Source organism: Dendrobates tinctorius, unplaced genomic scaffold (assembly GCF_039654945.1).
Source record: "Dendrobates tinctorius isolate UK_male_01 unplaced genomic scaffold, ASM3965494v1 ptg000032l, whole genome shotgun sequence".
Classification (NCBI taxonomy): Eukaryota; Metazoa; Chordata; class Amphibia; order Anura; family Dendrobatidae; genus Dendrobates; species Dendrobates tinctorius.
Window position 1 is genome coordinate 45,678,162 of NW_027361700.1, and position 27,322 is coordinate 45,705,483.

Here is a 27,322-nt window from a genome sequence, read left to right on the forward strand (position 1 = left end):
AATATCAGATTGATGAAGGTTCTAGGAGTCAGACCTATCTTTCAGATAGTTCACCAGCATTAACGTCCCATCATGCCAAAACTTAAGCTGTATTCTGCTTTTCTGTGTTGTGCTGGGCCTAAGGTTGCATATAATTACGTTTTGTGTGCCTGTTTTAGGCACTACCGTCAGCATCTGAACTAGCCTTAACATATTTAATGGAGATGAGCATCGCTTTTGGGTGATGAGGATGAATTGGAGAGAACTAGACATTAAAATCTTCCCTGGTATGCAGGTCAGGCAATTGCTCATGGTGGTCCAGGTGTAAAAGAAAAGGTGGTGGAGGAAAGGAGACCTAGCAGTTCTGAGAAAATGCAAAAAATTATGGTAAATTTCTGAGTTTTCTGATGTCCTCATGAAATGATTTCCCTCACTATTACAGGGTTGCAGTCTTTAGTTTCAATGTACAAAAGTGAGCTCAATATCTGGAAATATTTGATTCTCAAGAGAGATGCCAACTATGAAGGGAAGGCTGTGTAAAGCTGGAGTCTCACATAGCGACTCACCAGCGATCCCGACAACGATATCAACGTGTCAAACAGACAGATTCACCAGCGATCAGCACAGCGACGCCGAGCGCGCGGCGTCGCTGTGTTCGTTAATTACCAGCGCGCTGATGCAGGGAGCAGGTAACTAACGTACACATCGGGTATCCAAGGGACGCACGTCCCTTGAATACCCGATGTGTACGTTAGTTACCAGAAGATCGCTGGTCTCCCGCCTGTCACACGTAGCGATGCGTGCTGGCCAGCGGGAGACCAGCGACAAAAGAAATGTCCAGCGGTTTCCTACAGCGATACCGGCGGGGGGGTAGTCTGTACGGCATCTGACTGATAAAGCTTTGTGATTAGATCTGCAGAGTGTAGAGTGAACTCATTAATTTAGCTGTTTTTGTCAAGTAGCTCGTCTATTGCATACAATGGGAGAATCAATTAGCCATGTTTCTCCCATGAATTTGCATGAATGGATGTTTACAACGTCATGTATTGAACTTGTAATAGGATTTCCCCATGCATTCTGCAGATCAACTGTAGGAAGAGGACATGGCTTTCTCTAAAGGGTTGGTTTGCTGTAAGGAGTACACGGCAGCTTGTAAAGGGTTAACTGGAATATCTTGCTACTTACTGTACAGAGCTAGTCAAGTATAGAGAAGCCTGTTAGACTTGTCTATACTGCCAGTTCTAACCACCACCTCATTTCACTCTATAATATACAGGTGTGTTTACATACTGCAGTGTGCCTGCCTCCCACCATAAAATGGTCTCGCACAGCTGTCAAAATAGCCAGACAGTGGAGAGCTTTGACTTCTTCTTTAGTCTTTAATTACATCTGGTGCTTTTTTTTTTTTTTTTTTATATTAAATGACGATTTTCCAGGAGCTAATGGGTCTCTGATCTTCAGGTACTGGCATAGATCACTAAATCCTCGGAAGCTGATAGAGGTCAAATTCTCTCACCTGAGCCGTAACATGACCATGCAGAGGACTATGAAGTTATATCGGCTGCCTGAGGTAAGCAGTGTTTGTCTGAAGATATCAGTGTAATCACTATGCACTATCACATCCTACAAATCTTTTTATATCCAATATGTAATTCTCCACAATTAATACGAGCTGCTCACCAGAGAAAATAAGCTACACCCCAAATATTCCTGTGTTTTGTGAGATTTTGTGAAGCCTTTGGGAGGCCGTAGGACATTTGGTTTGCCCATAGTGGATTTTCTGTTTTAAATGTTTGTTTAAAGGCTCCTAAAACTGCCGGTCTGAAGCCTATGGAAATCCATCATATCCCAGCCGTTCACAAGCTTCTAACCAGATACCTAAACCAGTTTAATCTGGCTCCAGTTATGGATGAAGAGGAGGTCCGGCACTGGCTGCTTCCACAGGAGAACATCATAGACACCTTCATTGTGGAGGTAAAGTGGACATGCTGCACCCATCTCCTGACTGGGTGGGATGGTCACCATGTAATGACCAATGTGATTTCTAATTGTAGACACCAGAAGGAGACATCACTGACTTCCTGAGCTTCTACACATTGCCCTCAACCATCATGAATCATCCTTCACATAAGAGCCTGAAAGCTGCTTACTCCTTCTACAACGTCCACACCAAGGCGCCTCTAGTCGACCTCATGAATGATGCGCTCATATTGGCGAAGTCTGTGAGTTATTGCGGTGTGAAAATGATGTGGGCTTAGATGGAGGGAAGTCTGTAGTGACCTCTCTAAGCAGAACGTTATGCAGTTCTCATCTCTACTTATTTGCAGAAAGGATTTGATGTTTTCAACGCCCTGGATCTTATGGAGAACAAAACTTTCCTTGAGAAACTGAAATTTGGGATTGGAGATGGGAACCTTCAGTATTACCTGTATAATTGGAAGTGTCCCAGCATGGGCCCTGAGAAGGTACGGTTATATTAACCACAGTGAGCGCACTATGGGATGCTTGACCTTGTGATGCCTTTTCAGCAAGGAAGTTATGATTTAACGCTTTTTCTCTCTTCTAATCTTAGGTCGGTCTGGTTTTACAGTAATTGCTCTCATCCCTTAAATCTGAAGGGAACAGGGTGTATACTGGGCTGCCAGCTGCTCATCATGCCAGAGGTTGGACACCCAAGAGAGCAGCCCCAAGAAGGAGCGCAGGATTTGTGGCGCCGCTCCTGAGCACATCCTGCTGATGTAATGTGGGAGGGAGGCTTCGGGTTGATGGAAGTGCTATGCAGGCAGCTTCCTCTAGCCTGGCTTTGACTTAAGGATATTTCAGGGTTTTCTCTTCTCCCTTCCCACGGCTGTGAATATAAAATTGCGACCACTCTTCCCCTCCTGCTGCCATTCGGATTGAATCGGAGTTGTGGCTGAATATTAAAGTATATATTATATATATATCTGTAACTTGATGTTCTATTTTTTTTATTATGCTTTTATGGAATTCTTAAGGTTAAAAATAATCACACATCTGCTCATTGGCCAGAGAAAACAGGTCTTGTTGATTCTGAAAAGGTCTCCGGCCAAGCTATTGTCTATGGACCCTGCAGAGAAGACCGTAAAATCTGTGGTGGCATAGGACAAGCGCCAGTATAGGTATTTGGCAGCTGCTTATCTCATCCTATTCAATTAATGTCTGTTATGGGGATTCTGATAGGCTGACCCTACATATGCTCAATGTCGGCTAAAAGGTAAGATTTGCAGAATATGAACACGTGTGGGGGGAATGGTCCGATTTTGACTTAAACAGAGACTGGTATGGAAATGTGGTGTAAGGCCGGATTCACACCTGTATTTGTCTGAGGCTTTGGATTTTGGGTAAAGAGACTCGCGCCGATCCGCATTCAGACCTCATCAGGGGTCTGTGCACAAGTTGATGTTTTGTCGTGTATTTTTTTCTTTTTTCTGCTCCGATATGTCACAACCTGAAGACTTTCCTCGTACCAGCAAAGAGAAGGTCTCATGCACACTTATTTTTTTTCCTTGCAGATTTAGTCTGCAGCATGACAAGTCTTTCAGTGGTTTTTTGCTGCAGATTTCCCCCCAAACTAATAAATGGGAAAAACAAGTGCAAAAAAAGTGTCAAAATTGCATGTCTTTTATGCTTCTGTTTTCCTGCCAACACATCAGTATTTTCAGCGGTTTTTTTTTTCTTTTCTGCGTGTGCACACACTCGTAGGCTGCATTCACATGTTGATGCACTCTCGCGGTTCGCCTGAACTCAACAACCTCATGGCCCAATATGTCAAGGTTTAACCGGTCTTCCAGGGTATACTGGGAGTTGTGGTTTCACAACAGGTGCATGTTCCAGACTAAACAAAATCCCAAAATTTACTCAGTGACAAGTAATGGGCCACACATTTATATTTATTAGAAGGTAGCTCTGATCATGGATAACATACTGCTCATCATGGGTGTGCGGTGTACATGGCCGGTCAGTTTCTATCCGAAGAGTAGCAAATGGCGTAAAGTATTTGTGATATTTTTGGCTCTAAATGCTACTTGGCGCCCCCTTCCGCCTAATGGAAGGCACAAAAATAACATAATAATGGAGATGTTTAGCAGAGAAGTAGGAGAATGTGTTACCGCTCCTCCTCTGTGCGGACTCGTGTGGATAAAAAATGTATACTTCGGAAATATTTCTTTAAAATATGAGAACATGCACAATATGTGCAAATATAATGGCCAGATCTCATACCAGGACTCCAGCATGTCGCAGTTCTTGAAATGTTTCAGTATAAATCATGGAGAGATTTCCATAAAGTCATGCGACTTACACTATGTATTCCCCATGTACATAGGCTGCATCTTGTGTCCCCAGGTTACAGAACCTTGTACCCTGTATCCATTCTACTTAATAGAGGTATTGCTGGTGTAGGAATGTCTTGGGACCCCACTAGGGTAAAGGCACAGGGACTGCACCAAACACGGGCTGCAGATAGTAAATATGGCACCCGATTTCTATAAGAAGCTGAAAACAGAACAGCAACCGCTGAGATATTAGGAGGGTCCAATCCCCCCAGGTTTAATTGGAGATGGTCCATTGGCTGCTCACGGATCTTCTATGTGTACATGGATAAAGAGTGTAGCTGGGGATAGGGAGGCTCCATCTTTGGAAAGTAGGTGAACATGACGGTAACCTGTGATTTAAAAAAAAAAAAAAAAAATCATGAATCTTATCAGCATGCTGGACTGTTGCGTATAACTCTCTACTTATGATTGTCATTATAAAATATCCTCCCTGTGACACCATGTTAGTATAAGGGGATTTTTTAATAATAAACTAGCTTGGCTTGTGCGACATTTTCGCACATTGGTCATCGGGGGTGCAGGCAATTTCAGAAAAAGCAAGCTGGTCAAATGTAAATGTATTTCATGAGCTGATGAACACAGACAGGTATTTATATATGTAGCTTGGTAATTCAATAAATTGGTTTGATAAGTAGAGGCCAAAAAATGTCTTCTGGTTGAGGTGCCACCTGCAGGTCTTTGTGTTTTTCTGCAGGTTTATGAAAATGATGAATGTTTAAACTGTGTTTAGTGATGAAATTGTGAATGTGTGGTTTGTTTGGCTATTTTCTTGCTGAAGTGCCCTCTAGTGGCAGCTATAAAGTTGATATTCATTTAAAAGGAATCTGTCAGCAGAATTTGAGCCCCAAACTATTTTGAGTATGTAGTTCTTTCAAATACAACTCCAGCAGTACCTTTTAAATGGCCAAGTCCGCTCCTCCGTTACTGAGAAATCGGTGTTTGAATCAATATGCAAATGAAGCTGAAGAGCTATGGTAGATCTGAAAGAAGACACTCCAGCTCTATTCTCAGCACTGCCTCCTGCTTGACTGATGGCTCCTTTGCCTGAAGTCAACACCGCATAGAGGCGGTCAGTCTAGCAGGAGGAGGCAGCTCTGGGAGGGGAATAGAGCTGAAAGGGAATCTGTCTTCTCATTTTCGCGCTGTATGTAAATTAGTTGTCCGGTCCGATGGGCGGTGTTTTTGCCCCTTGGCCGCTGTACACAATTTTTCAGGTAATTTCCATAGTTCTCGTTCATATTTTGCGCGTGCGCATTGTAATCTCCACTCACGCGTGCGCAGTATGCTTTGCTCAACTGCGGGCAAAGCAGAAAAGCATGCATGCGCCGGTGAACTATCTCCCGGAACACAGAAATGGCAGCAAAATACTTCCGGGACATAGTACTTCCGGTGCATGCAAACTACTTTTTTCTGGCTTTGCCCCCAGTTGGGCAAACCATACTGCGCGAGTGGAGATTCCAATGCGCACGTGCGAAATATGGACGAGAACTACGGAAATTACCTGAAATATTGCGTAGAGCAGCCAAGGAGGGGTGGAGGGAAGGAGCAAAAACACGGCCCATCGGAACGGACCCAACTAATTTACATACAGTGCGAAAATGAGGTGACAGATTCCCTTGAAGTGACAGAAGCTTCAGATCTATCATAGCTCTTCAGCATCATTTGCGTATTTAAACGCTGATTTCTCATAATGGGGGAACGGATTGACCATATAAAGGAGGTATTGCTGAACTTGTTTTTTTGAAAGATCTATATGTGCATATAAATAGATTGGGGGGGGGGGGAGTGAAACCCATTTACTTTTACTCTCCCAGGCCTTTATATGATACTCCCCTTTTACACTATTCTTCCTATTATTCATCCAACCTATTAAAAAAAAAAAATAGTGGTCCTGACAAATGTCTACCATTGCTGCTCCAATACTTGAGAATTTCCCCCATATCGCATACATCAGTTCCTCTGCTGCTTACCTTGCTTCAAGCTGGTGAATGGCACCGTGAATTGTCCCACAAAGTCATTACTAGACGTTTTGTCATAATCTTCAACCACAAATCTGACAAGAGCCAAATCTGGGCACAGCACCTCCAGCTGTAGTGTCTCGCCCCACATGGGGTTAAACCCTGTTAAGAGTGGTAACATTATTTTGTGTCTGTATTTATTCACTTTAAGAGGTTTTTTTTAACTTGTCTATTACCAAATTTTATGAAGTAAACAATCAAATTATGAAAAGATGGAATTAATTTTTAAAACCTCTCAATTTCAGTATCAAACATGAGCGTCATGTGCAGAAATACACGCTTTGGCTGCTATCAATGAGATTATCTGAGGAATGCTCTGCCACGCTGAATGCACTTGAGCATGCAAATCGTCAAGATCCGCTGCTGGCAGCTGCTTTTGCAATTGCCAGCCAGTGATGCCTCTGCTATTTTCAATGGTTGACAGGTCTAAACGCTACAGACCATGGTGACACCTTTAGGCCACGTAGGCTGTTCATAGTACAATCATTGTGGCCTGGCATTGTTGGGTTGAAAAATGGCTCCAGAGATACTTTACTGTTCTCTCGTGAATGGATCTTCATGGCGGTGCCCATGTGGTCTCCAGACCAATCTACAGTTATCGTTGCATCCAAGACAAAAGCGGGATTCATACCTGAAGGGGACAGACCTCCATTCCAGCCTCTGTTGCCATCTTGCTCTGCACCATGATAGTCTTTGAGAGCGCTGGTAGGAGGTCGATGGAGCATCTGTAGCTGGACATCTGGCTTGTAGCCCAATGCTGTGCAAATGCTTTCTGATGGTTTGCATAGACACTGGCACCTAAGACTTAGTATGTGATGTCTAATTTCACTTGCAGTACAGAATTTATTGCTATGCGCCATAGTTGGAGACTGAGGAGACCATGCTGACAACCTCATGAAGATGCTTCATGAATGAACGTCTCACCGGTCCTACACCTGGGATTATGGTGTGGAGTGGCATAATGTATAATTAATTCCAGGAACTCTAAGAACGTTGCATTACATTGATTTGGTCATGGAACCAGTGTTCCGACCATTTATCCATATTTTCCCAGGAGCCTGTATTCAGTGCAATGTTGGGCTGCATGTTGCTCATGGCCTAAATGTGCTACCAAGTCTTCAATCAACACATCTGGAACATCATTGGTCAGCAATTGCACAGAGCTGCCAGCAGAGGATCTTGATGATTTGCCCAAGTGCATTAAGCATGGCAGAACGTTCGGCAGACAACTAGTAATAACCTTATTGATGGCAGCTAAGTCATGCAAGTGTGGTGACTTCTGTGCAGGGTGATCATACTCGATATTAAATAAGATGTTTTGAAAATGTTTTAATTTCTCTAGCGCTTCATTGGGGGACACAGAAACCATGGGTGTATGCTGCTGCCACTAGGAGGCTGACACTATGCGCAAAAAAAGGTTAGCTCCTCCTCCGCAGTATACACTACACCCCACCGACCGGCACTTAATTTCCTAAGTTTAGCTTAGTGTCCGTAGGAGGTGGACACAGGTCTTTCATTAGACCCATATCTACCTCAATGTGTGTCGTTTCTTTGCAGGTTTTTTTCTGGAGGGATACAGAGTGAATGGTCACATCTGTAGTCCCACAAAGAGACTATGAGTACGGTGTGTACTGCCACCCCGTATCCTCATAGCTCTCCACAGCAGGACCACAAGCCTCTACCACGGATGCGTGTCAGGCCCTCCAGTCTGGTCCTCGCCTCGTCGCCCACCAGAGCCTGTCGGTCGGGAAGAGACGCGGACAGCCTTCTCTGGATGATGAAGGTACCCTTATCTACAGGTCTGTCTACCACCTCGGATTACAGGATTAGGTAGGTAAGTATGGGGCCCAGGAATGGCATGTCTCCTAGGAATCACTGCTCCATCAGCACCGTGACAGCCTCTTCCTCACCCTGCCCCCCCCCCTCCCCGGCTGTACTTATCTAGGCAGCCGGGCCGCAGGCAGGGATCCTTTCAGAAGCGGTCGCCGCGACAGCGCAGCGTTACCTCCGCGCTCCCCGGCGGCCGCCGCATTTACTCCAGGCACCGGCTTCGGTTTGGGTCTTGCTCGGCGTCGCGGCCACGCTCCCCGCCTTCTTCCTTAGGCGGGCTTCTCTCCCGCCTGTTTTTAGGCCCGCCCACCGCGCTCTCCCTCGGTACCTGCGCTCCTCAGCCCACCCACTCCTGGTCTGCCTATTGGCAGCGGGCGGCGCCATCTTCGTCCTCCTTACTGCGCTTAGTCCCGCCCACTCCATGTCTCCTCAGGAAAACGTGCGCTTTTACTTCCTGCTCCTATCAGGCTGCCTCCATTTTCTCAGCCAGTCAGCCGGACTCCGTCTCCTCTATCTGTGGCCCTGCAGATTCAGATGAGCTGCTCAGCGTCGCGTGCTGGAAGCATCTACAGGAAACCGGACCGTGAGTAGCTCTGCAACTGCAGACTGACACCCTCCTCTGCCTCCTGTCCCCCAACCTTCCGGCACTGCTTCAGTGACTTTCCTTCATTATGTCTAACCCTAAGCCTGATCGTGCTCCTCGTCCTGCTTCCTCCACTGGCACCCTGGTCAAGTACTTTGCATGTTCTTCTTGCAAACGCAAACTTCCCTCAGGTCAGTCCACTCCCCTCTGCCTCGACTGCAGCAATCCCATTGAGCCTGCCGCCCAGGAGCCCCCTATTGCTCCATGTGAGAGTGAATCCCCCATTCCTGGGTGGGCTTCTCTTTCACAATCGGTAGCGGGTCTCACCAGGGTGTCTCAGTCCCTAGTAGCCGTTCTTGATAAGTTGCCCCTGGACACTTCTGCAGGATCTAGTAGGTCACAAGAGGCTCCATCTGAGCCAGCCAGCGTGAGCCGTAAAAGGCCTAGGCAAGATCTCCAGCCGGAATCCTCCCCGCGCCACATCTCACCACATAGTCCTTCCCAGCAGTCTCCTTCCCGTGCCTCTTCACCTGAGTCAGGCGAAGCGTTCTCGGATGCGCCATCCGAAGGGGTTTTAGAGATGGATTTGGACCATATCGCGGATATGAAGGTTACAGTACAGAACCTCATTGCAGCGATCAACCACACTTTCAAGATCACAGACTCCCCTGCAAAATCCTCAGATCAGGAGGTTTCGTTCAGACGGGCGGAAGCACCTTCCAGAGTCTTCGCTTCTCACTCTGAGTTTGACAAGCTCCTTACCAGGGAAAGAGAAAATCCAACCAGGCGTTTTCAAAGAGGGAAACGTTTTTCGTGCTGTATCCATTTTCTCAAGAGCTCACCGACAACTGGTCGGCTTCCCCCTCTGTAGACGCTCCTGTGTCCAGACTATCTAACAACACGGTTCTTCCGATTTCATGGTGTGGCGTCTCTCAAGGATTCTAACGACAGGATCATAGAATCCTTAGCAAAGTCAGCATTCGAAGCGGCTGCGGCAGTGCTAAGCCCGGTCTTTGCTTCCACTTGGGTAGCAAAAGCCATAGCTACTTGGGCAGAGGATCTCCGCCAAGGCATTCTTGATAGGGCCCAACCGGAGCGACTGGCCGAGCTAGCCAACCAGATTTCCCATGCAGGGGAATATTTGGTCTCTGCCTCCTTAGATGCCGCGTCTTGCGCAGCTCAAGCCACCAGCAACGTAGTGGCAATACGGCGCACAATTTGGCTTAAGGCATGGCAGGCGGATTTGTCATCAAAAAAGTCCCTTACCAATCTGTCTTTTCAGGGAGCGCGTCTCTTCGGATCCCAGCTGTACCAGATTATTAAAGACGCCACTGGAGGCACAAGCTCTCTTCTCCCTCAGGCTAAGCCTTGTAGACCCCCTCCAAGGCGTCAGTTTCGGCCCTTTCGGTCTTTCCGCCGCTTCGACGGCAGAACCCTTTTCCAACCAACAAAGGCCGCAAGCCTGCTATGATAGGAAGAAAGTCTCCTTTAGGCCCACTCCCTCCTGGCGATCTCACTCCTCCCAGAGCAGATCCTCCAGGTCCAGAACTGGATGGTCCACATCGGCATGACTATCAACAAAGTTCCGAGGCGCCTTCCCAACTGGGCGGCCGACTCCTTTTCTTCAGAGACGTCTGGCTTGCCTCGGTGGAAGACACTTGGGTCAGGGAAGTTGTATCCTCAGGATACAAGATAGAGTTCATTTCTCGGCCCCGGGATAGCTTCTTCGCGTCCCGACCTCCAAAAGACCCCGCTTTAGTACCTGGTTTCTTTGCATCCATCGCCTCTCCTCAGTTCCGGGGTGATTGTGCCCGTTCCCGAAACAGAACGATTCACAGGGTTTTACTCAAACATGTTTGTAGTGCCGAAAAAAGGCGGCGCGGTTCGGCCCATTCTGGATCTCAAATTACTGAACAAAAGGGTCCGCCTGCGACATTTCAGGATGGAGTCCCTTCGTTCAGTAATCGCTTCCATGGAGGCGTAAGAATTCATGTGCTCAATAGACATTCAGGATGCCTATCTGCATGTTCCCATCTTTCCCGGGTATCAGAGATTCCTGCGTTTCGCCATTCATCAGGACCACTACCAGTTTGTCGCTCTGCCGTTCGGTCTCGCCACCGCGCCCAGAGTGTTTACAAAGATCATGGCGGCGGTGATGGCGCTGTTGAGGGTCAGAGGTCTCGTCCTCTTTCCGTACCTCGACGATATTCTAATCAAAGCTCCGTCTTTATCCCAGGCTCACCAAAGTCTTACCATCGTTCTCGCCGGTCATTCCTTCCGATTTCACTGGCAGATTGTGACAACGGACGCCAGCCTTCTCGGCTGGGGTGCAGGGTTTCGCAATCGGACTGTTCAGGGTCGGTGGTCGACTCAAGAGACAACTCTGCCGATCAACGTCCTCAAGATACGGGTGATTTATGTCTCTCATTCACTGGGAAAGGCTTCTCAGGGGTCTGCCGATCCGGATTCAGACACAGTGCCACAGCGGTGGCATACGTCAACCACCAAGGGGGGACACTGAGTTCCTCGGCACTAGCGGAAGTGTCCAACATTCTCCACTGGGCAGAGGTATCAGTCCCAGCGCTATCTGCGGTACACATTCCCGGCGTGGACAACTGGGCCGCCGTTTTTCTCAGCCACGAGGGCCTCGCGGCTGGAGAGTGGTCCTTACATCAGGACGTCTTCCATCAGCTTTGCCGTCGTTGGGGGACGCCGGACGTAGATCTGCTGGCGTCTCGCCTGAACAGGAAGGTTCCGCAATTCGTATCCAGGGCCCGGGATCCTCTCGCAGTGGGCGCCGATGCTCTGACCATTCCCTGGTCTCAGTTCATGCTCCCCTATCTGTTTCCTCCCCTTCCTCTTCCCAAGCTGTTGAAGAAAATCAAGGCGGAAGGGGTACCAGTCATCCTCATTGCTCCGGATTGGCCCAGAAGGTCTTGGATCGCGGACATCTTCAACCTTCTCGCGGACGCCCCCTGGAAGCTTCCAGACAGAGCAGATCTGCTGTCTCAGGGTCCAATCTGCCACCCCAATTCTCTGCCGCTCAATTTAACGGCATGGCTGTTGAAACCGCGGTTCTGAAATAGTCAGGTTTTTCGGATCGGGTTAACTACACCATGATCCGGGCTAGAAAGCCATCGTCTTCCAAAATTTATCGCACGTGGAAGGCCTATTTCACTTGGTGCGAGGCCAATGACATCCCGCCCATGTCCTTTTCACTCCCTTCAATCGTGGCGTTCCTCCAGGCAGGCTTAGATGCGGGCCTTGCCCTCAGCTCTTTAAAGGGTCAAGTCTCGACGCTTTCCATCCTTTTCCAGAAGACGTTGGCCTCCCGACCGCAGGTCAAGACTTTTCTTCAGGGAGTGGCTCATATGGCACCTCCGTACCGCACTCCTGTTTATCTATGGGATCTCAATCTGGTTCTGGAGGCTCTACAAGGTTCACCCCTTGAGCCTCTCAGGGAAGTTTCCCTATCTCTTCTCTCCTGGAAGGAAGCCTTTCTGGTGGCCATCACCTCCATCCGGCGTGTGTCGGAATTGGCGGCCCTTTCTTGTCACCCCCCCCTTTCTTAGTGCTCCACCAGGATAAGGTGGTCCTGCGGCCCCCGCCTTCCTTCCTGCCTAAAGTGGTGTCCACTTTCCACCTAAATGAGGACATTGTTCTCCCGTCCTTTTTGTCCGGGTCCAATCCACCCGCTCGAGCGCTTCTTGAACAAGCTAGACCTGGTCAGGGCGATGAAGGTCTACCTAGCTAGGATGACTCCCTTGCGGAAGACAGACTCACTTTTCATCATTCCAGATGGTGCGCGGAAAGGTCAGCCGGCTTCCAAGGCCACTATTGCTCGCTGGATCAGATCGCCAATTTTGGAAGCCTACCGGGTCAAGCATCGAGTGCCCCCTCCTGGAATTAGAGCTCACTCTACCCGGGCAGTGGGTGCCTCCTGGGCGGTGCGCCACAGAGCCTCCGCACCGCAGCTTTGCAAAGCTGCAACCTGGTCTTCGATCCACACGTTTGCCAAATTTTACAAGGTCCACACCTACGCTTCGGCAGACGCCAGCCTAGGCAGAAGGATCTTGCAGGCGGCGGTGGTGAGTTCTCAGACCTAATGGAAGTTTGCTTCTCCCTCCCAGGGACTGCTTTGGGACGTCCCATGGTTTGTGTCCCCCAATGAGGCGATAGAGAAAACAGGATTTTTGGGTTGCTTACCGTAAAATCTGTTTTTCGGAGCCTTCATTGGGGGACACGGCACCCTCCCATGTTCTGCAACTACTGTTCTTATGTTGATTGTTGGTTACAGTTGGGTTGTCAGTTCTGTTTTAACTCTATTTTGTTACTTCTACTGCTTTCTCACTAACTGAGGAAATTAGTGCCGGTCGGTGGGGTGTATACTGCGGAGGAGGAGCTAAGCTTTTTTTGTGCATAGTGTCAGCCTCCTAGTGGCAGCAGCATACAACCCATGGTTTCTGTGTCCCCCCCAATGAAGGCTCCGAGAAACAGATTTTTACGGTAAGCAACCCAAAAATCCTGTGTTTTTTTTTGTTTTGTTTTTTTTTAAATTTCCATATCATTAACATGTTTATCCACCTTGTGATTTCCATAACTTTTACTTTCCCTCCTTGGTGTTACAATTGCAGTGTCGAAGAGTGTGTATATACAACAAATAGGCAAGATAACTGAAAACTTTAGTGTGCATCACTAATCAGCCCCCCTACAGTCAGTTCTTTGTAGAGCCTCCTTTTGCTGCACTTACAGCTGTAAGTTGCTTTGGATAAATCTGAGTTTTCCACACTGGAATTTTTGCCCATTGCTCAAGGCAAAACTTTTCCAGCTCCTTCAAGTTTGCAGTTTACCAGAGGAAATCATCTATCTTCCAAGTCTAACCACAGATTCTTACAACAAGCCTTACAATTTTTGTGTGTACGTATAGGGTTTTATTTCTGCCGACTCTTCCATAAAAGCCACCTCTATGGAGTGTAAGACTTATTGTGGTCATATGAACAGATACTCCAGTCTTTGCTTGGGAATTCTGCAGCTCCTTAAGGGTTACCTTTTGGTCTCTGGTCTCATGTTCCTTCGATTTGATGGTGCTCCGAGGAATCATCAGAGATTGGGATATTCATTTATAACCCTACTCTGACTTGTACTTCTCAGCAACTTTGTCCATGACATGTTTGGAGATCTCGTTGGTCAGTGGTGCCTCTTGCCTAATGGTCTTGCAACCTCTGTGGCCTTTCAGAAAAGGTGTGTGTATATACTGACAGCCCATGTGACACTTAGATTGCACACAGGTGGACTTCATTTCACTAAGCATATGATTTTTATTAATAGAATTGTTTTCACCCAGAAATATTTAAAGGTTTCATCGCAAAAGGGGTGAATACATATGCACATGCCAATTTGTACTTATTTGATCCCGTAAATTTAAACTTCGTCTATATTTTTCTCACTTCACACCCAACTAAGACTATTTAATGCTGATGTATCACTCAAAAATCGGATTACAAAAATAAAGTAACAGACTCGGTAAAAAGACAAGGAGGGGAGAATGCTTTTGCAAGCCACCCTAAATATGTGGTCCAGTTGAACATGACAAAAACTTGATGTGCAGGAAGGGGGTTTTCATCTCACCATTATTGAGGATGTAATTTGTCTCTCTTTCCCTCTTCTTCCCTAAACTGTGAATCTCCACACGTACAAATGGGTCCACAATAGAGTTTGGATTTTCCTGGTTCAGTTTAGGCAGCTGCTGCGCTGAAATAATCTATGAAAAAAATAAATCAAATCTGATATTGTTCATAAAACATGCCTAGATTTAATATGGGAAGAAAATTCTTAAAATTAATTTAGCATTTTTGTAAACTGGACCTTTTTAGAGCAGCTTTTCCCAAATTGCGGCTCACCAGCTGTAACAAGACTCCCACTGCACCCCAAAATATCCTGTGGATGTGCTATATATGTTCAGCATGTGAATACCCCTTGAAAGAGGACCTGTCACCAGTTTGAGCACAGCCCCATCATAGACTAGTACTTGCAGAGCTGAAGAAACCATAGCTTTTCAGCTACTTTATTAATTTCTTACCACCTTTGCTGAGATATAAGCTTAAAAGTTTAGATTCTAATTTATAAGCCCAACAGCCATGTCCTATTTACATCTCTGCTGTACTCTCCTCCCCCACACTGATTGCCATGACATGAAAGCTGAATGTGTTTGTAATGACACTTAGCGCTGTTGTACTGTACGCAGTAGATGAAGAGATCGCAGAGGAGAGAAGGGCTGTCTGTCATAACATATCTCATGGGAGAAGGCATGTTCTGACCTGCTGAGGGCATGTTTTTTTTGTTTTTTTTTTCCCCCTTGGATGATGCCTCCTGCCTGTGATTGGTCAATGTTATGCAGGGGACAAAGACCTCCAGCTTTTATCTCACCGCAGTCAGTGTAAGCGCAGTGAGGGTACAACATTGCTGTTAAAAAGTGGATGATCTCAGAGAAGAATCTCTGGTAATGTCCAGTTGGTTTTATGATAAATTATAATCTAAACTCTATAATCTAATATTTCTGAAAAATATCTGAGAAATTAGGAAGAAAATAATTCAGCTTTGTGGCCACTATGCCATGATGTGGACAGTTTAACATGACCAATCTGGTGAATGGTCTTTTTTTTTTTTTTTTTTTTTTTTTATAGAGAAAAGTACTGCTACCTGCAGCTACCACTAGGGGAGTGTATAGCATACAGCTTTTATATAGCTCATATTGAACAATAACAGTCTGTTAGCAGTACGCTCCTATATTTTTGTAGTGACGACTAAAGAAAGTCAGAATTTTTATTTGTCCACACAAAATCCAAACCTGTTAATGCTGCTAAGCTTCCATAAATACTTGCTCCCTGATGCTACACAATTAAGTTTGTATGGTGCCAGACCTCATCTGGTTTTCCATCCTACTAACAGAAGTCATACCATGCTGGCTTTGTCCAGGTATGTCAGATACACTCCCATATTTTTTTTTTTTTTTTCTTTAGCTTTTCCCCTTTATGGGTGACCGAGCTGGTCACACTGCCTGTTGCACTTGGCAGGTATGTTATGTGCTGTGTAAATGACCCATGATGCAGCCCAGAGCTCACCCTGACATTCAGAATCTTCAAACTGCCGCTGCCATCCTCGGGGTTGAACAGAGTATCCTCTCTACATAAGAATTTGGGTTTCAGGACATAACCACAGGCACCATTGTCCAGGAAACGTCCCCGGTTCAAATCCATTGTGTAGCCAGGGGTCTGAAAGTTCAGAGCCACTGAAAAAGAAAAATGTGTACAGTGAGGAAAGGAAGGGAAAAGATCACAAAATAATCATTAGAAATTTTGATATTTGTACATGTAGACTCCCTGAGCACTCCACCCATCAGTCCATAGTGGTTTTAATCACAGCAGGATCCCACCTTCCCATATAAATATAGACTATCAGCCCAGGAGAGCACTCACATTAGGTTAGGTCCTCGGCAAAGAAGATCGCCTTGTCATTGCTGCTGGGCACACAAGGATTGGCCAATTTATACGCTAACGATCTTAGTTTTTCCTTATTTTCAGAGCAGTAATGCAATTCCAATTTCATATATTTCATGTTTGTATGCTATAGCGTTACAGAGTGCAACGTTGTTAGGTTAGTATGGAGATGGTTACTCTTAGCATGCACTTATTCAGACCAGTATTCTGTTTGGAAGTGATGATGAGTCTTTTGACATTACGATAATCATTAGAGGCACCAACGTGTGTCCTTACCAAGCTGGCAGCCCGCATTCCACATCTCCTGTGGACTAAAGTTAGAAGAGTTGGCTCTCAATCCATCAGGGTAAATGCGACTGAGTTGTCGGGTATTGTAACGAACTATAGAATTTCCTGCAAGAAGAGAAATTGGATAATCGGCTGTAAAACCCTGATGCATGATAAGTTCTGGGTATAAAATGGCAGATAACAGAGTGCAACTGTTTGCGAATTTAATGTCCACAACAAGAGATGGGAATTTGAAATCCCAGAATGTACCCTCAGTAGAGAGGAAGCCATTGGCTCATTACAAAAGTCAATCTCTCATATTTGTTCAAAGAGCACGGGATCCGGAAGACAAAAACCATCAACGTCGTCATTTCTTAATTATATCGGCTTCTGGAAAAGTGGTTGATAGCTAGGTAGTGAAAAATTTTTTTTACTTAGATGAATACTCCGGACAAAACTGGTAGAATGCGTTACCCACGACTTGCCCTCCATCCCCGCACGTCTCACACACTTTTAGCCTTGGCCAGTTTACGGCAGCCATATTACTGTCATGTTATTGTGCGTTCTCCCAACACAAAGCCAGACCTTCAGCAGTTATAATAATGCTAAATATAGTAATATGGGCATAATGGGACCCTGCTAACACGCTGCCACTATTACTGGACCTCTTTGGCTGTTATTTATATGGATTACTATTTAGGCATAGCACTATAGCGCACTTTATATCTTTTTCTACACTTGTATATAATGGATACTATTTACGGTAATCGAATTATTTGCTATATCTTTGGATTACTTCATCTGTCACATAGGAGGCCCACTTGGGCACAGCACTATTTAGCACATTATACTTTTCCACACTTACATGTGATTGGTTTATGAATTTGTTTATTATTACATATATTCTATTCTTCCCCTCATTATTATACTTAGAATCATAGAATCGTAGAGTTGGAAGGGACCTCCTGGGCCATCTGGTCCAACCCCCTGCTCAAAGCAGGATTCGCTAAATCATCCCAGACAGATATTTGTCCAGCCTCTGTTTGAAGACTTCCATTGAAGGAGAACTCGCCACTTCTCATAGCAGTTTGTTCCACTCATTGATCACTCTGTCAAAAAGTTTTTTCTAATATCTAATCTGTGTCTCCTCCCATTCAGTTTCATCCCATTGCTTCTAGTCTTTCCTTGTGCAAATGAGAATAAAGTTGATCCTTCTACAATGTGACAGCCCTTTAGATATTTGTAGACAGCTATTAAGTCTCCTCTCAGTCTTCTCTTTTGCAAACTAAACATTCCCAAATCCTTATACTTTTGGCTCCAGTTTCCAATATGACGTGTAGCACATAAAGAACTTTTTATTGGCAAGATACTTTTTACAATTATTGGCAGTTGTCCCCCCATTCTTTTTCATTACCTTTGGTGTTTCCATTCTTTTACAGGGTTTTAACTGTGTTGGTTCTATTACTAAATAAAACTTGTTACAATTTCATATGGTTTGGATCCTTTCTTCTTTTGGGGTGTCTTTGATTATTATGATGCATTTAGGTGTAAATCCTAATTCTCAGTTTATAGGGAACCTGTCATTCTATTCTTGCCGTCAAAACCACAATAGCATGAATCACAGCCTGTCTGCACAATTGTGCGCACAGTGTCAGTGCAGGAGTGTAATAGGTGCACACACATCCCTCTCTCCTGTCTGCAGTGGCCGCTCGCTACACTTATCCATGAAGGTGCGACAAGTGAGTAACCACAGAAGAGAGGTATGAGTGCAGCATGCTCCCTTTGCATAGGGAGAAAGTTGATACTGGCAAATTTCTGCCTATGCACAGTGTACACAAAGTTGGTAATGGTGTGGGTGAAGTTATACAGAGAATTTGAGAATAGTAGATCTGCAGCAGATAAAACAGATTTTATAAAAACTGCAGCAAGGATCCCAGTAAGTGATACATCAGTGGAATGAGGGGGTCGGGCCCAACATCATGCGGCTCCCTACGTCATGTTGCTCTCAGATTAAGTACCAAAAACCTGGTGAAAAGTTCCTTTTACGGGTGAACCAGCTTTTCCAGAAACAGGTAAAAAAGTCTCTTTAATTTCTTGGTTACAATATCTTCTTTTGGGAGCTCCTCATCTCTATCCCAGACATTGGATGCAGTATACGTACCACAGTCCTTCATCAGTCTGCGCACCTTGTCCTCACTGAATGAGCTCATCTCACACGCTTTTCCCGGCCGGTCGCGATACTCCACAGACTGGCAATAGACCACCAGGTCAGAGAGCTCCTGTGCAATGTCCTGGACAGAGGAAGAGGTCATATCATACATATACTGAAAAAATGACACCAGTGCATCCAATCCTTCATCCCATCTCCAGTCTGCATTATAATGTACCCCATACCTCTCATCCGATCCCCACTGTCTTTACACTCACCATCCTGCTTCTTCCGTCCTCTTCTTCCAATGATCTCCGCTCACTGAGCTTCTTTGCCTTCACAAGGATTTTCCCCTTCAAAGCCTAAGAAATAACAGGACACACTAATATACCAGCCACAAAGTACTGGAGGAGATGTATAATAGCATTACTTGGCGGATATCAAGTGAGAGTAGGGACTTGTGGTAGAGGAGACATAGATGACTTCAGAATATTGGCTTTTGACAAGAGAAGTAACTGGTTCTTAGCTCTCAAAATGATCATGATCTCCCACCCTAAACAGTATTTTTCGGCAGGATCGGCCAACCAACCATCTGTTTTGTATTGGAGGCTTCTCAACTTCCTGCTATAGTTAATGTTGAGGGAGAGAAGGATAAGGTGCCTGGTGGAAACAGATGTGTACGTAGGTAACAGAGGTCTCTAGAAGAAACAAAGGTGTCTGGAGGACACAGAGGTATCTAGGGGGGAACAGGAGTGTCTAGGGGAACTTAGGCCTCCAGGGGCAATAGAGTTGTTTGGGGGGCGGGGAAGAAGTGTGGTTGGAATAGATGTGTCTGGGTGAACAGAGATCTCTGATGGAAACAGGTGTTTGGGGTACAGAAGTGTCTGGTTGGGACAGAGGTGCCTGGAGGGGAACATAGGTCTCGAGGAGGGGCAACATAGGTCTCTTGTGAGAACAGAGGGCTCTGAGGGGAATAAAGTTGTCTGGTTGGAACAGAGGTATGGAGAGAAAAAAAAGGTCTTTGGGTATAGTAGTGGTGTCTGGCAGCAGGTTATTCCATTGCCCCCACTGAAATACATGCACACTTGTCTGATATGAGAGTTCATGTGTATTGGGGGTTGGAAGAGAAATTTGTTGGACAACATGTTCAGATGAAAGCTATTTTGCATATGGGCACCACAAAGGGACTTCCACTATCGGACAACCACAGTTTAATCAATTCGGAACCCTAATTAAAATAAAATTATATACTCACCTCTAGCAGGAGAGCTGTTCCTGCAATATCGGTGCCACTTTTCCTAGATAGTGACATGACATAGCTGTATCACATGACAGCTATAGCCAACGAGCAATTGCTTTTTGGCTGTAGCTTGTCAATTTTCCTTCAGGACGGACATCCGCTCTGATGACATAATAAAGGCTGTCAAGTGGCTGCTCATTGGCTTCAGCCTGCACGTGACACAACAAGTGTCTCCAAGAACTGCAACACCGCTAGAACAACACTGCTATTATTTTTATTTTCATAGCTACAAAAATATTCATATAGCATTTACAGTTGTGTGAAAAAGTGTTTGTCCCTTCCTGATTTCCTATTCTTTTTCATGCTTGTCACACTTAAATGTTTCAGATCACCAAACAAATTTAAATATTCAAGAAAGATAACACAAGTAATCACAAAATGCAGTTTTTAATTGAAAGTCCGTATTATTAAGGGAAAAAGAAATCCAAACCTACAGGCCCTGTGTGAAAAATTGATTAACGGTGAATTATCACATATTTGGGAAGCTGAGTTCAATTTTCCTAGCCACACCTAGGCCTAATTACTGCCACACCTATTCTCAATCAAAAAATCACTTAAATAGAACCTGCTTGAAAAAGCAAAGTAGACCAAAAGATCCTCAAAAGCTATACATCATGCCGTGATCCAAAGAAATTATGGAACAAATGAGAAACAAAGTAATAATAATCTTTATATAGCACTAACATATTCCGCAGCGCTTCACAGTTTGCACACATTATCATCGCTGTTCCAAGTGAGGCTCACAATCTAAATTCCCTATCAGTATGTCTTTGGAATGTGGGAGAAAACCAGAGTACCCGGAGGAAACCCACGCAAACACGGGGAGAACATACAAACTCCTTGCAGATGTTGTCCTTGGTGGGATTCGAACCCAGTACTCCAGCGCTGCAATGCTATCCACTGAGCCACCATGCTGCCCTAATTGAGATCTATCAGTCTGAAAAGGATTATAAAGCTTTGGGGCTCCAGTGAACCACAGTGAGAGCCATTATCCACAAATGGGGAAAACATGGAACAGTGGTGAACCTTCCCAGAAGTGGCTGGCTGACCAAAATTACCCCAATAGCGCAGCGACTACTCATTTAAGAGGTCACAAAAGACCCCACAACAACATCCGAAGAAATGCAGGCCTCAATTGGGTCAGTTAAGGTCAGTGTTCATGACTCCACCATAGAAAAGAGACGGGACAGTCTAATATTTAAATTTATTTGGTGATCTGAAACATTAAAGTGTGACAAACATGCAAAAGAATAGGAAACCAGGAAGGGAGCAAACACTTTTTCACACAACTGTATATGTTTGAACTGGGGGCATAAAGGTTTAGGTCCCCCCCATAAATGTATTTATTTTATTTATTTTGTGAAGTGGATTAACCTAGGGTGCTCATAAACCACCTACACATGTATTAAAATCAATAATTGTTTTATTAGACAAATTTCAAAAATACATACATATTAAAATAAATGAATGAGGTGAAATGTCAATACATTTAAAAACAAAATACCTGTATATAGCGAGAGAATAATAAAGTTCTAGTGCATCTAAGGAGGTAGATGATTATAACAAGAAATCTGTCAAAGATCTAGATGCTGCTTAATCATGTCATGTTGTATATAATGTGGGATCTACTTGATGCGCCCCCGATGCATGTTTCGTTACTACTGCTTTTTCAAGGGGCTATGCTCTAAGATTATTATTATAAACTAGCTGAAGAGCCCGGCGCTGCCCGGGCATAGTAACTAACTGGTTAGTTGTAGCAAATTATAATTATCCTCCATCCCATAGTCCCGTGCCCATATACCCATCACACATCCTCCATCCCATAGTACCATGCCCATATACCCATCATACATATTCGCCATCCTATAGTCGAGTGCCCATATACCCATCATACATATCCGCCATCCCATAGGCCCGTGCCCATATACCCATCATACATATCCTCCATTCCATAGTCCAGTGCCCATATACCCATCACACATCCTCCATCCCAAAGTCCCATGCCCATATACCCATCATACATATTCTCCATCCCATAGTCCCATGCCCATATACCCATCATACATATTCGCCATCCCATAGTCGAGTGCCCATATACCCATCACACATCCTTCATCTCATAGTCCCATGCCCATATACCCATCATACATATCCTCCATCCCATAGTCCCGTGCCCATTTACCCATCACACATATCCGCCATCTCATAGTCCCGTGCCCATATACCCGTCATACATATCCACCATCCCATAGTCCAATGCCCATATACCCATCACACATCCTCCATCCCATAGTCCCGTGCCCATATACCCATCACACATCCTCCATCCCATAGTCCCGTGCCCATATACATATCCGCCATCCGATAGTCCCGTGCCCATATACCCGTCATACATATCCTCCATCCCATAGTCCAGTGCCCATATACCCATCACATCCTCCATCCCATAGTCAACCATTATGACATCATAATGAGCGGCGGGGCTTGCGACCTATGATGACAACAGCACCGCCATGGCAACCGTTGTGACATCATAATGAGGGGTGGGGCTTGATACGCACACACTGCTTCCCCAGTATGCAAATAGGGGCATTATGACATCACAATGAGGGGCGGGGCTTGACATGCACACACTTTTTCCCCCAGTATGTACTGTACATAGGGGCAAAATTGTTTGGTGAATTGGAACGCGCGGGGTTAAAATTTCACCGCACAACATAGCTTAGTACGCTTTCGGGGTCCAGACGTGTGACTGTGCCAAATTTTGTGGCTATAGCTGCGACGGTGCAGATGCCTATCCCGGACATACACACACACACACACATACACACTTTGAGCTTTATATATTAGATTACTGTATATACTGGCATTTGGCTTTAGTATAAGGGAGTTATTTCTCTATCGCCTCATTGGGGGACACAGAAACCATGGGCTGTATGCTGCTGCCACTAGGAGGCTGACACTATGCACAGAAAAAGGTTAGCTACTCCTCCGCAGTATACACCCCACCGACCGGCACTAATTTCCTCAGTTTAGCTTAGTGTCAGTAGGAGGTGGACACGGGTCTTTCTTTAGACCCATATCTACCTCAGTGTGCGTCGTTTTTCTTTCAGGTTTCTGGAGCGATACAGAGTGAATAGTCACATCTGTAGTCCCACAAAGAGACAATGAGTACAGCGTGTACTGCCACTCCGTATCCTCAAAGCTCTCCACGGCAGGACCAAGAGCCTAACACGGGTGCGTGTCAGCGATCCAGATGGTCCTCGTCCCCCGTCTCCCACCCACTCTCCTACCAGAGCCTGTCGGTTTCGATGAGGCGCGGACACTCTTCTACAGGAATCAGCACGCTGGAGGATGAAGGTACCTTTATTCCCTCAGGTTTACTCAGAAGACGGATCAGGCAGGGTAAGTATGAGGCCCCTGAGTCGCATCCTCCTCAGCAGCTCAGGCACGGATCCTTTGGGAGCGGTCGCTGCGGCAGTGCTGCGAGGCCTCCGCGCCTCCCGGCGACCGCCGCATTTAATACAGGCCCCGGCTTCGGTTTGGGCCTTGTTCTGCAGCGGCTTCGCTTCAACCTTCATTCTTAGGCAGGCTTCTCTCCCGCCCGGCCACAGCGATCCTCGGGAACAGTCGCCGCGCCGCCCTGCGCTGACAGTCGGCCGCCGCATTTACTCTAGGCCCCGGGTTCATTTCGGGCCTAGTCCTGCGTTGCGGCCACGCCCCCCGCCCTCATTTTTAGGCGGGCTTCTCTCCCGCCCGTGCTAGGCCCACCCTCCGCCTTGTCCCCTGATATTATGCGCCCAACCCTAGCCTATCTATTCCAGCGGGCAGTGCCATCTTCAGCAACGGCGGTTAGCTCCGCCCATCCTCTTCCTGGAAATCGCGCGCTTCCTTCTCTGCACCTCTCAGGCTGGCGCCATTTTCTCTGCCTGTCAGCCGGACCCCGTCTCTTCTGCTGTGGCCCTGCAAGTCCAGACGAGTCGTGTAGCATCGCTTACTGGGAGTATCTACAGGACACCGAACCGTGAGTAGCTCTGCAACTGCAGACTGACACCTCCTCTGCTTCCTGTCCCCAACCTTCCGGCACTGCTTCAGTTACTTTCCTTCATTATGTCTAACTCTAAGCCTGACCGTGCTCGCCCTCCGGCCCCCACTTGCACTTTAGTCAAGTACTTTGCATGTTCTTCTTGCAATCGCAAACTTCCCTCCGGTCAGTCCACTCCCCTCTGCCTCGACTGCAGCAATCCCATTGTGTCTGCCGCCCAGGAGCCCCCTGTTGTTCCACGTGAGAGTGAACCCCCCATCCCTGGCTGGGCTTCTCTATCACAATCAGTGGCAGATCTTACCAGGGTGTCTCAGTCCCTAGTGGCAGCTCTTGATAAGTTGCCCTTAGACACTTCTGCAGGATGCAGCAGGTCACAAGAGGCTCCATCTGAGTCAGCCAGCATGAGCCGCAAAAGGCCCAGGCAGGATCTCCAGCTGGAATCCTCCCCTCGCCCCAGCTCACCGCATAGTCCTTCCCAGCAGTCTCCTTCCCGTGCCTCCTCTCCCGAGTCAGGCGAAGCTTTCTCGGATGCGCCATCTGAAGAGATTTTAGAGCTGGATTCGGACCATACCGCGGACATGAAGGTTACGGTACAGAACCTCATTGCCGTAATCAACCACACTTTCGAGATCACAGACGCCCCTGCGAAACCCTCAGATCAGGAGGTTTCGTTCAGACGGGCAGAAGTACCTTCCAGAGTCTTCGCTCCTCACTCTGAGTTTGACAAGCTCCTTACGAGGGAAAGAGAAAATCCAACCAGGCGTTTCCAAAGAGGGAAGCGCCTCGGCGTGCTGTATCCATTTTCTCAAGAGCTCACCGACAACTGGTCGGCTTCCCCCTCTGTAGACGCTCCTGTGTCCAGACTATCTAACAACACAGTCCTTCCGATTTCAGGTGTTGCGTCTCTGAAGGATTCTAACGACAGGATCATAGAATCCTTAGCAGAGTCAGCATTCGAAGCGGCTGCTAAGGTGCTAAGCCCGACCTTTGCTTCCACTTGGGTAGCAAAAGCCATAGCTACTTGGGCGGAGGATCTCCGCCAAGGCATTCTTGATGGAGCCCAACCGGAACGTCTGGCTGAGCTAGCCAACCAGATCTCCCATGCAGGGGAATATTGGTCTCTGCCTCCTTAGATGCCGCGTCTTGCGCAGCTCAAGCGTCCAGCAACGTTTTGCAATCCGGCGCACAATTTGGCTTAAGGCTTGGCAGGCAGATTTGTCTTCTAAAAAGTCCCTTACCAATCTGCCTTTTCAGGGAGCGCGTCTCTTCAGATCTCAACTGGACCAGATCATTAAAGACGCTACCGGGGGTACAAGCTCTCTTCTCCCTCAGTCCAAGCCTCGTAGACCCCCTCCAAGGCGTCCGTTTCGGCCCTTTCGGTTTTTTCGCCGTGTCGCGTTGGCAGAACCCTTTTCCAACCAACAAAGGCCGCAAGCGCGCCAGGATAGGAAGAAGGTCTCCTTTAGACCCACTCCCTCCTGGCGATCTCACTCCTCCCAGGGCAGATCCTCCAGATCCAGAACTGGACGGTCCACTTCGGCATGACTGTCAACAAAGTTTCGAGGCACCTTCCCAGCTGGGCGGCCGACTCCTTTTCTTCAGAGACGTCTGGCTTGCCTCGGTGGAAGACGCTTGGGTCAGGGAAGTTGTATCCTCAGGATACAATATAGAGTTCATTTCTCGGCCCCGAGATCGTTTCTTCGAGTCCCGACCTCCAAAAGACCCCGCCTTAGTTCCATGTTTCTTTGCATCCATCGCCTCTCTTCTCAGCTCCGGGGTGATTGTGCCTGTTCCCGAAACAGAAGGATTCACAGGGTTTTACTCAAACCTGTTCGTAGTGCCGAAAAAAGGTGGCGCCGTTCGGCCCATTCTGGACCTCAAATTACTGAACAAAAGGGTCCGCCTGCGGCATTTCAGGATGGAGTCCCTTTGTTCAGTAATCACTTCCATGGAGGCGCAGGAATTCATGTGCTCAATAGACATTCAGGATGCCTATCTGCATGTCCCCATCTTTCCCGGGCATCAGAAATTCCTGCGTTTCGCTATTCAGCAGGACCACTACCAGTTTGTCGCCCTGCCATTCGGCCTCGCCACCGCGCCCAGAGTGTTTACAAAGATCATGGCGGCGGTGATGGCCCTGTTGAGGATCAGGGGTCTCGTCCTCTTTCCGTACCTCGACGACATTCTGATCAAAGCTCCGTCTTTTCCCCAGGCTCACCAAAGTCTTGCCATCGTTCTCGACACCCTGTCCAGATTTGGATGGCTCGTAAACAAAGGGAAGTCCTGCCTTGATCCGACTCAACGTCTGGTGTTTCTAGGCTTATTGTTGGACACCCGTCGATGGAGAGTCCTTCTTCCCAAAGAGAAGTTGATATCTTTGCGGCGAGATGTACGTTCGCTGCAGAGCCCCCAGCTTCCATCCTTTCGATCAGCCATGAAAGACTTGGGAAAGATGGTGGCGACGGCCGAAGCAATTCCCTTTGCTCTATTCCACTCGAGACCGCTTCAACAGGCCATCCTGTCTCGGTGGAACAGGTCTGTCCTTTCCCTGGATCGTCCACTCAGCCTCTCGTCTTGGGTCAAACAGTCTCTCAATTGGTGGCTGACGTCACCTCTCATTGCCCTAGGCCGATCATTCCTTCTGATTCACTGGCAGATTGTGACTACGGCTGGGGGGCAGTGTTTCGCAATCAGACTGTCCCGGGTCAGTGGTCGAATCAAGAGACAATTCTGCCGATCAACGTCCTCGAGATACGGGCGATTTATCTGGCTCTCATTCACTAGGAAAGGCTTCTCAGGGGTCTGCCGATGCGGATTCACACAGACAATGCCACAGTGGTGGCATATGTCAACCACCAAGGGGGGACACGGAGTTCTTCGGCTCTAGCGGAAGTGTCCAAGAGTCTCTCACCATTCCTTGGTCTCAGTTCAAGCTTCCCTAACTGTTCCCTCCCCTTCCTCTTCTTCCCAAGCTGTTGAAGAATGTCAAGGCAGAAGGGGTGCCAGTCATCTTCATCGCTCCGGATTGGCCCAGAGGGCTTGGTTAGAGGACATCGTCAACCTTCTCGCGGATGCCCCCTGGAAGCTTCCAGACAGAGCAGATCTGCTGTCTCGGGGTCCAATCTGCCACCCCAATTCTCTGCCGCTCAATTTAATGGCGTGGCTGTTGAAACTGCGGTTCTGAAACGGTCAGGTTTTTCGGATCGAGTGATTCACACCATGATCCAGGCTAGAAAGCCATCATCTTCCAGAATTTATTGTACGTGGAAGGCCTATTTCACTTGGTGCGAGGCCAATGAC

At 46.9% G+C, this 27,322-nt stretch overlaps 2 protein-coding genes across 6 annotated transcripts in view; one reads left to right on the top strand and one right to left on the bottom strand.

Moving 5' to 3' along the window:
- The window catches only part of NMT1 (N-myristoyltransferase 1), a 28,105-nt gene extending 25,184 nt beyond the window's left edge, over positions 1-2,921 (top strand). For all 3 annotated transcript variants that reach the window (XM_073572872.1, XM_073572871.1, XM_073572873.1), the window contains exons 8-12: positions 1,441-1,549; positions 1,783-1,953; positions 2,034-2,201; positions 2,307-2,444; positions 2,552-2,921. In XM_073572872.1, coding sequence (XP_073428973.1) covers positions 1,441-1,549; positions 1,783-1,953; positions 2,034-2,201; positions 2,307-2,444; positions 2,552-2,572 — 607 coding nt within the window. In that variant the 3' untranslated portion in view covers positions 2,573-2,921. The remainder of the gene's footprint in view (positions 1-1,440; positions 1,550-1,782; positions 1,954-2,033; positions 2,202-2,306; positions 2,445-2,551) is intronic.
- A 948-nt stretch (positions 2,922-3,869) lies between these two features.
- PLCD3 (phospholipase C delta 3) overlaps positions 3,870-27,322 on the bottom strand; it is a 184,405-nt gene continuing 160,952 nt past the window's right edge. For all 3 annotated transcript variants that reach the window (XM_073572868.1, XM_073572869.1, XM_073572867.1), the window contains 7 exons: positions 18,956-19,039; positions 18,690-18,819; positions 16,538-16,654; positions 15,887-16,053; positions 14,394-14,526; positions 6,305-6,454; positions 3,870-4,663 (listed from right to left, as the gene is read on the bottom strand). In XM_073572868.1, the coding sequence (XP_073428969.1) occupies positions 4,575-4,663; positions 6,305-6,454; positions 14,394-14,526; positions 15,887-16,053; positions 16,538-16,654; positions 18,690-18,819; positions 18,956-19,039 (870 nt within the window). In that variant the 3' untranslated portion in view covers positions 3,870-4,574. The remainder of the gene's footprint in view (positions 4,664-6,304; positions 6,455-14,393; positions 14,527-15,886; positions 16,054-16,537; positions 16,655-18,689; positions 18,820-18,955; positions 19,040-27,322) is intronic.